Source organism: Haplochromis burtoni, unplaced genomic scaffold (assembly GCF_018398535.1).
Source record: "Haplochromis burtoni strain Fernald_Lab_line unplaced genomic scaffold, NCSU_Asbu1 Contig_130, whole genome shotgun sequence".
Classification (NCBI taxonomy): domain Eukaryota; kingdom Metazoa; phylum Chordata; class Actinopteri; order Cichliformes; family Cichlidae; genus Haplochromis; species Haplochromis burtoni.
Genome location: NW_024582491.1, coordinates 1583796 through 1593597, shown reverse-complemented (window position 1 = coordinate 1593597; position 9802 = coordinate 1583796). Strand labels below are relative to the sequence as shown.

At 43.8% G+C, this 9802-nt stretch overlaps 1 protein-coding gene across 1 annotated transcript in view; it reads left to right on the top strand.

Moving 5' to 3' along the window:
• LOC102309321 (dolichyl-diphosphooligosaccharide--protein glycosyltransferase subunit STT3B) overlaps positions 1-9802 on the top strand; it is a 77644-nt gene that overhangs the window by 43578 nt on the left and 24264 nt on the right. The window contains exons 3-5 of the mRNA XM_005930203.3: positions 716-1003; positions 3651-3716; positions 5704-5803. Coding sequence (XP_005930265.1) covers positions 716-1003; positions 3651-3716; positions 5704-5803 — 454 coding nt within the window. The remainder of the gene's footprint in view (positions 1-715; positions 1004-3650; positions 3717-5703; positions 5804-9802) is intronic.

Genomic DNA, 9802 nt, shown 5'->3' with positions numbered 1-9802 from the left:
GACATCTACAACGAAAGGGCTAAACTGACTGACACACACACACACACACACACACACACACACAAACTAAAGCATTGCTGGATGGCTAAACGGCTCCGAGGGGAAGCGGGGAGGTAAGAGCTTGTACGACACAGAGTGGATCTGTCTTCATAACCGCTAAAGGACAGACTGGCTCGAGTCACTTTTAACTCGTCATTACATTACAGCTCATCTCTGAGCGCCTGACTCCTCCTCTTCTCTATATTTATAACTTACGTGTGATCTCTCTGTATGGGTTATGGGCTAATCTGTTCCCCAGAGTGCACTTCAGTGCGTTCACATTATCAGAGAAAACAACAGCTTGAATGTGTTTTTCCATAATGTGACACTGGGAAGAGAAAATGTTCTACTGAAGCTATACAATTATAGTGGTGTGTGTGTGTGCAGTCTGTAGAAACAATGCGTTAGGGCTGGGCAGTCGTTTCCTTGTGAGATCTTTAGAAGGCGATACAATCACAGCTGGGCGAGAGGGAGAGGCGGAGGGTTCCAGTGCACCCATTAATTAATGAAATCTATACACTGTATGTCCCAGGAGGAGTTATGTGCACACCCACATTGCTTGAATGAATTATTTAATAAATATTGCTGTTTTTTTAGATAAGGCTTTAACACATTGAGTGAAATGGAAATAAAGATTTATGATATTCTGAATAAATTTCAACCCTCTTCCTTCTAGGTGTACCCAGGCCTAATGGTCACAGCAGGCCTGATCCATTATGTGCTCAACCTGCTGCACATCACTGTCCACATACGGGACGTCTGCGTGTTCCTGGCCCCGGTGTTCAGCGGCCTGACCTCCATCTCCACCTTTCTGCTCACGAGGGAGCTGTGGAACCAGGGGGCAGGACTGCTGGCAGCCTGCTTCATTGCCATCGTTCCTGGCTACATCTCCCGCTCCGTGGCTGGATCCTTTGACAATGAAGGGATCGCCATCTTCGCCCTGCAGTTCACCTACTACCTCTGGGTATGCCTGAATACTTCTTCAGCCTTGCCATAGTCTTATCACTCATACAGGGAATAATTAGAGTGTGAGGCTTTGAAGCACAACTCATGTCTTTTATTTAAAGCTGCATTAATCACTATTCTTAGATTAACAGTGAACCAAAGGACGTGAGGTACTGCTGCCCAGATTACTAATTAACAGCCAGCACAGCACTGACCTAGCCTCATGATCTGACTGAAGTCCATTTTATTCATGCCTCATTAAAATATGCCATAGCAGGGGCTGTATTTGCTCTGTGATAAATCTGATCCGTTGGTTGCTACTGGTTGCTACTGGTTGCTAGGAGCAGGTGACTAAGAAATGGGCCAGTTTTCGAGCTGTTATTGCTGCTGGCTGAGTGACAACCATTTCTATGTTGTTTCTATGTTACTGCACTCATCTCATTCACACTGGTTACTGTGTTCACCATATTTTCTCTGGCATGTGCGCAAGAACATCATAAGCCTCGTTTTTTTGCCCTCCCAACAACAGCTGTGAATGGCATGGTTTTTCCAAGTGCGGAGCAGCTGTTGATGGGCTGGAACAGTAAGGTTGAGAGGTGACACGGAGATTCAAAGCCTGAGAGGAAAGATATAGTTGTTTTTTTTTTTTTTCTCCACCTTTCACTTCATAAAGCTCCGATAAACCTAATGCTAACTGCCTTATACCAACAAACAACTAGCTGGTGAACACAAGGGAACATTTGGTGCACAAAAACGCTGCCCTGTGTCTGCTTGGTGTGGATGTAGGTTAACAGACTGTAAACACAGTCACCCAGGTAATGTCAAGAAGTCATGTGCTTTTAGCTTGTTTCCCTTTTAATAGACAGGTTCCAGTGTACTTTTACACTGAAGGTCCTTCACTCATTGATAGAACAAGTGCTTTTCTTTCAGTGGAGACTTTCCACCTCTTTAGCCGCTATGGAGTTATCTGAAAATGAAGCGGTAATACTTTGAAACTGTGCATGTTTCAAACCTTATTTTGGGGCTTTTTTTTTTTTTATGTTCCTCTGGGGACTCTGTAAATATAGTTTTTATTTCTCAGTGACCATGCCCATCCATTTAGACTTTAATAGTTGCTCAAACATCTCAGTGGCTGCCAAGTTGCAACACCTGCTGATGGACTTATGGTATCACTTTCAAAACTCACAAGTCTAAAAATGCATGCAAGATAAACCTGGACGTCTCTCTTGGGTTTCTGCGACTCGCTCAGCTCACTGAAAGACACGATTGTTTTGGAGAAAGCCTTAAATAACAATGAAAATAGGAAAAAGCAAATGAGCTTGCCAAGTGTTAACATTTTGGCCTGAGATGGTTGCTTTCAGTCTCACGCTGCCAGGATTTTATCTCACGCCAATTAAGAGGAAGCCTCAAAGCTGCTCATGAAAAAAACAGACATGTTAAACAGGACACAGTCTGAGGATCTCATTTTTCAGCTTTTCACCACCAATGTTGGTCAATAAAAGTTATTAATTGGCAGAAGCAGGTCAAGCTACTTAAAGTTTATTAAACCCCTGCAGTGTGATGCAGCAGCAGGATTCATCCACAGTGACTTGTGGAGTTGTTAAATTGCCAATGGCAGTGTGTTGACTTCGGACAGGGGAGCTGTCACTCAGGGTCGCTATTTAAGAATTCAATGTGTGAGTTAACAGAAAACTAAACGCATTCAGTGCCATAGAACTGTGGTTTTGTGAATGTTGTAGCAACGTCTGAATGAAGCCCTGAGGCACCGACATGTGACCTGTGTGTGGGTGACAATGCCATCGCTTTATCAGACTGATGAAGCCAGCAGTGTTATCTGTCCCAGGATGAGAAGGGCTTAAGCATCTTTCTGCTTCTACAGATTATTCCTCACACTGGTCCTCAGCGATTTGTCCACATGGGCAAATGGGCTAATGTTATTCTTACTAAAGACCATCACCATGACATTTCAGGCATACCATTGAGATTCAGAGGACCCCTTTATCCCTGTTAAAGAGCCCTGAAGTCACTGTTAAGTGGTGGAATGGAAAGATGGGGAATACTAGAACAAGAACTGATTTCTGTTTCCTGGATTCAGGCAAGTCTGAAATAATTGCACCATGAATAAATCACACACATACTTAAGTACACATACAGGCTTTTGAGGGCTTAGTAGATCTGCTCTAAGTGAAATACAGAATAGCTTAATAGTCTCCAGTGAATGCTCCTCATTCTCCTTTATCATCTTGTTTCCCCACTTGTTCACTTGTCCTCAACTTTCATTCAGTATCTGCTCTTCCTCCATCCACCACATCTCATTGGTTCGGCTCCATCATCCGTGCAGCCAATTGCAACAGCTCCCACCTGAGCCTTCGTTAAGTCAGGGCTCGTTAGCCTCGTTAGGCCCTCGTTAGCAGCTGCTGTGTCCTGCTGTGGGCAAGGTAAAGATCTGTAGGACACGGTGGTCTGCTTTGTGTGTGGGTCATTAAAGAGGCAAACATGATGAATAATTCAGACTATCATGTTGGGCAAGCAGCAGTAGAGCAAAATCATCGAGGAAAGAAACAGCGAGCAGCACAGCTTAGTTAATGGAAGGCTCTGATTTACATTTGTGTGTGTGTGTGTGTGTGTGTGTTTGTGGGGTTAATGCTCTCTGGTGTACACCGCAGGTGAAGTCTGTGAAGACTGGATCAGTTTTTTGGGCCATCGGATGCTGCCTCTCCTACTTCTATATGGTGAGAACTCACATGCACAAACACACACAGATCCTTTGTTATAATTGTGACACTTTGCAGGTAATACTTGTGTTCTAATATGGCAGGAGGATGGAAATCATTCATGAATGTTGTTAGGACTAAATGTGCAAATGCAGAAGTGTTAAAGGTCATTGTTTACTATTCCTCGTACCTCCGTGTGTGTGCTTTATGAGAATGTTTGGCATAATCAGGAATATTTTCTTTTATTGTTGTGCAGTAGTTTGGAAATTTAAACCAAAGGCCTGGTCCCATGGCTGCCTTAGTGCTTCCATTTCTGACGTATATAAACAGGATGTCTTGAAGCCTTCTCACCGTGCAAAAGAAAATATCGTAGATATTACAAATTTAATTGTATTTATATAGCACTAAATCACAACAGCAGCAGGCACTTTATATTATAAGATAAAGACCCTACAATAATAGAAGATGCCCTATGAGCAAGGACTTGGCGACAGTGGGAAGAAAAAACTCTGAAGATGCTCCTGGCAGAACCAGGCTCAAAGAGGGGCAGCCATCTGCCACGACCGGTTGGGGGTGAAGGGAGGGAGACGGGACGAAAGACGCACTGTGGAAGAGAATCAGATTAATAACAACTAATGATTAAATGCAGAGTGGTGTATAAACGCAGAGTGAAGAAAAACCGCTGTGCATCATGGGAAGCGCCCAGCAGCCTCGGCAGCTTAACGAAGGGAGGATTCAGGGTCACATGATCCAGCTGTAAGCCAAACACTTTGGTTCTCCTTTAAAATATGACTATAAAAGGTAGCAGGCGATAACTCTTAGATTATGATTGCTTCTTTTAACTTCTGTTAAACGCAGGTGCCACTGGTTAACTCTTTTAGCTTTCATTGGCTCCTGTTACTTACCTGGTTAGCTAGTTTCATCGAATGGCAGTCGGTGCCTTAGCACGCCCTGAATTTCTCCAGGCGTCTTCCGCAGTATTCGAGTTTGTTATATGGTTGGTTTGTAGTTGATTTAAGCTGCTTATTAATTTTAGCGGTAACCTACAATAGTTATTAATACACACACGCATAAAATGATCTTTTTTTAGTTAGCGGTGTCATTGTTATGTTCTGCCCCTGGCTGAAAATAATTGGAAGGGGTTCAGCAAATAGCCTCTAGCCCAACTTCAGCATTTGTAGTCCAAGGCTCACTTTGAGCACAGTTCCTTAGAGAGAGTGATTCTGACACTTGATAAGGACGGGGCCTGAACCTTAAACTGAAAAGGAGAGCAACTTGTGGATCGCAGAGTCACTCTGAATCACTGTCAGTGCGCATCGCCGTGCCCTTCACAGAACTGTTGCAGCAGTTATGATGTCCATCAAACTTTGTTGCACTCGAACCACTGGGAGCCATTTTCATCAGACGAAGACATGAGAAATGTCCTCGGGAGAACCGTTCCCTTAACCTGCCCATCATTCACGTCAGAATGTGAAGAATCACCTCGTGCCGTAAACTGTGACGCCGCTTCACTGGCAGCCGCTCGCTGCCTGGCAGCTACATGACACTTTGAGACGAATCAGAACAAAGCTTGAAAAGGGTTGCGTGTGTGTGCATCTCTGTTCTGTGCACGTGTGTCTGTGTGTTTGTGCTTCTGAGGGGTTTGTACCAGCAGCATAATGTGAATGCCAGTCGTAATGCTGAAGCTCATAATGATTTCACAGCTCACAGGTGGGCTGTGCAGCTTTGCACCCTCCTCCTTATTGCAAAGCGTCTCATTATTGAAGTGAATAAAAGAGAAAACACAGTCACTCTTTAGGGATTCGTGGGCCAGTTATACTTCTACTGATTATCTGCTACAGTCGAAAGCATTGTACACATTCAGCGGGGATAAGCTAGCCATGTAGCAGTCTGTGTATGTGTGGAGGTAGGCCTTTCTGCATGCATAATCCAAATGATTCCGCCCCGCCATTAATGAAAGCTTTGAATTAATTAAAGTGGGCTCATTAAATGTGTTTTTTGACAGGTTTCTGCTTGGGGTGGTTATGTGTTCATAATCAACTTGATTCCTCTTCATGTGTTCGTCCTGCTGCTCATGCAGCGCTTCAGTCGGAGAGTCTACATAGGTGAGATGCAGCAAAAACACACACACAAACTCATTTACATTCATTCGAGAGTGGGAAGCGATGACTTGAGGGTTTGCAGTTGTGCTCATTTGATGTTGACTTTATGCAGAATCAAGAGAAGATGTAGGGGTGCATTCAGCAGCTATGCACACACAGGCTCTGCTTTCTCTCCTTGAAAAGACTTTCAGCACATGTGGGGATGCCACACAGAAGAACATGTGCTTCTTTTTCATATCTGCGCTGCATAAACACAGTTACTAATAATTAACACCATCCACTAGCAACTGATGTTCAGTTTACACAAATCCCCCAGAGAAGGGCAGAAAGGATCTGGGATAAAAGTGCGGGACTGAAAGTGGAAATGCAGGCAGGCAAAGGAAAGATTAAAGTGGTCTTCCTTTCAAAGAGCTTGCGTCGTCACACACTCCTGAGCTCGCCGTGCTGATCGCAAATCATATCCTGACTCTGATGCCACATCACCGTGCCGTTGTTTCAGATTGAACTCGGTAGCTGAGCTCATGATCGTTTGGAAATGACATGTGGATATGCACAGACAAACTGGTGAGGGGAACTTGGTGGGAAAGCTGTGAAGTGTGGAATCAGAGAAGCCATACTGACTAGTGGCTGAACTCAGGACAAGTATAGAAAGAGAAGGCTAAAAGTAGAGATGAGACGGGGCGACTGTTGGGTTTTGCATCCTCCAATAGGATTATTGGCAGAATGAATAATTTAACATGGCGCTTTCCTCCCTTGGTCTCTCACCTCCTTCATCCTCCTCCCCTCACCTCCTGCGTCTGTCTCTCTCTGAAGACCAGCACCGTACATTCTGCTTGCAGCAACACAGTAATTGAGTTAGTTCAAAGCTGTAATAGCTCGCTGTGTTCTGTGATGCATACCTTGTGCAGTGATTTGCAGTCCAGTCTGTGGCCCACTGTCACACCCCAAACCCCGCTCGCTTCATCTTTCCTGTCTTCCAAAGCAGAAAAGCCGTAATGAAATCCAGCTGAAATTTCGTTATGAGCAGTGCGTCCTCTGTAGCTGAATAGAAACCCACTCAGATTCCTCTTTTTCTCTATCGGACTCAGCTTCTCACTCAGTACTCGTCTTGAGTCGGCATATTGCTCAGCATCTAGAGAGCACGCACTGTGTGCGTCTTTATCAGAGAAGGGTAAAGTGTCAGAAGTAGATCACATATATTGATCTTTTATTTCTTTATTTTTGCTTGATGTTAAATAATGCAGAGAGATTTAAGTAGATGCCACAGTGGTGGCATACACTTTTACCAATAAGAAACTTGTTTACGCAAAGTCAAAAATCTAATTAAATAATAGAGTATATACTTTGCGACATAAGCAGCTGCCTCTGTAGAGAGTGCATGGGCTTGAATTTGGTAGGATAGACCACTTCTCCATGTGATGCAGGGTCTGGTTATAGCGTCCTTCCAGCTGGAGAAATACAGTTCCACCTAGGGCTGTGCGAGATGACGAAATATATCGGATAACGAAATTAAACCATCCGTCGTTTCACTTTATACGCTATCGTTTGTTTCATGGTGACGCAAAATACACTGTTTATGGTAATATTTTTTTATTGTTTGGATGGTCACTGTGTGGATGCAGGCACAGAGAATACTAGCATGGCCAGTGAAGATGAGGCAGAATCAGGTAGCTCCTAACAGAAGGAGCAAGAGGCTACCTCTGTAGCATGGACATGGTTTGGTTATGAGAAGTCTGACACGGACCAGAAAACTATGCAAATTATGCTGCAAACCGGCCGCCGCCACAGACTCAAACATGACAAACCTCTTCTACCACCAACGCAAGAGTCACGTGAAAGAGTAAGGAGAGAGTTTGTAGATGAGAAGCAAAAAAGAGCCGTCAGGTACTCAAACTAAACCTTACACGCAAACATTACATCGCGCCACGCCATGTAATAAAGACTCACAAAGAAAATGGCGGCCGTTACAACTTATGTCTAAAAATGTATGGGTTCATGCATGGGTCAAAAAAACTCGACTCCAGGCCCGGCTGATATGATTGTGATCATATCACACATATCGGCCCCAGTTCCCCCGGCTATGGAAAGTTTTGCCCAACTTCAAAACAACAGACTTTCTGGAGAAGTGGTTAAATGATATGAAGAACTGACACAACAGCAACGTGAAGGCTGGGGCTCGCTGGTACACAGCCACTAAATTTCCAAAATAAGAGCAAAATAACACTTTAAGTAGTTCACTAATAAACGAGTCAAGACTCAGGCAAATATAGAATAAAAAGTGACAGCCATTAATATACCTGGGAAGCACACTCTATATTGCACCAAGCACCAAAACAGCCACCTTAAGCTGCTGTAAGGTAAAGACTCTACAGTAATACACAGTGGTGTGATAGTAATGTCTTTGAGATGGATGTGTGCCTGAATATTTTCTTATGTAAGGTTCCCAACAGTTTATCAGTGAAAGCAGCTCCACCTATCAGAACAGAAAGCATGTGCTTTATATACATATTAGTGTAGTTCTGTATTTCCACTTTATGTGACTTATAAGGTCATTAGGTACAGCTATTATCAAACATGGAGCCCTGCTCCAAGTCTGTCTCTGCTAAACTTAATCTGTTCGCTTTTAATCAGCATCAGAATCATAAAAGCCCTTCTCAGCGTGATGCAATACACTCCCAGCAGCTACAGCTTTGAAAAACACACCATCGTGTTGAATCTAATTTATGTCACAATATCATTTTTACAAAGGATTTATTTCAAGTCTAATTCTGTTTGATCACAGTAGAGTGTACGCGCATCAATGTTTCAGCTCGGTGCATCAGCGCGGCTAGAGCAAGGTGTTTCCTTACATTAATTCACCACAGCAGTTGGTGAATCAGATCAGGCCGGCATCAGCAGTCTTTGTTTCCATTTTCCTCGTCCATGATAATGTTGCCGTCATCAAAAGACAGTCACGGTGGGAGATTGATCGAGTCAGCGGCCAAACAAGCTGCACTGCTTTTACATGGAAATATAAAGTCTGCTTTGTGGGCCCACACGTGGGGGAATCTCTAGAGCACTGCCAGAGGAGGAGAGGAAATGTACATATCTGATTGGATAGTTGAACATTTGAACTTCCTGTTCCTCTTTGTTCCCTTCAGTTGGGTCGAGGCAGCTTGAATATTAAAAAGAAAACTGAGTGTATGTATGTCGGAGTGAGACATCTCTCGGTGCAATAGCAATAATAATCATGTCAGCTTGTGAAGACAGCAGTGGGGGGCTGATGTTTGATTCCTTTCTCATGAACAAATTGGTGTAGAACCCAACCACCACCCCTACCCCGCACTTCCCTTAGATGTGCTTTTTTGAGGCTCAAGTGGAAATTGGAATCCTTACTATTGTTACAGAGTGACAACCACATTGTTTTCTCCTGGCATACAGCAACAATTCACTTAATGTTCTATTTAAATACATCGACTGTTTAAACTAACATTGTGCAGGACATCACTGTTTTCATCATTGATTCTTGTTTCCTGTCCATTCAGTCAGTTTGGTACAAGAAATCTCCTTTATGGATTCACTGCAAGTGTAGCCACGGTAAACATGGTTTAAAATATGTATGCCTCAAAGATATAAAGGCCTGGATGATCTGTCCTCTTCTTTGCAGATTAGGTCAAACTTGAGGTTATTTGGCTCTAAAAATATCAAACAGTGTCTGGAGCAGGAACATGAAGATTTTGCTCCATAGAGCAGCATTAACAGCCACAAAGCCACTCTGAAGCGCTCCTGTCCCTGTCCCCAAGTGTTCCCTGGCCTAATTATTAAGTGCAGTCGAGGGGTGTACCTAAGGTGCAGTAGGGAAAGCAAGACACACCCACACAGTAGGCTGTAGGCGATTATGTGCAGCTGCAGAGCCTACAATATCGTGACATGAGGCAGTAGTCTGTGATGGCAGGCCACCAAACGAGCTTGGAGGAGAACGAGGCAAACCCCCATCGTCTTGTTGTTCTCCAGTGTTAGTGA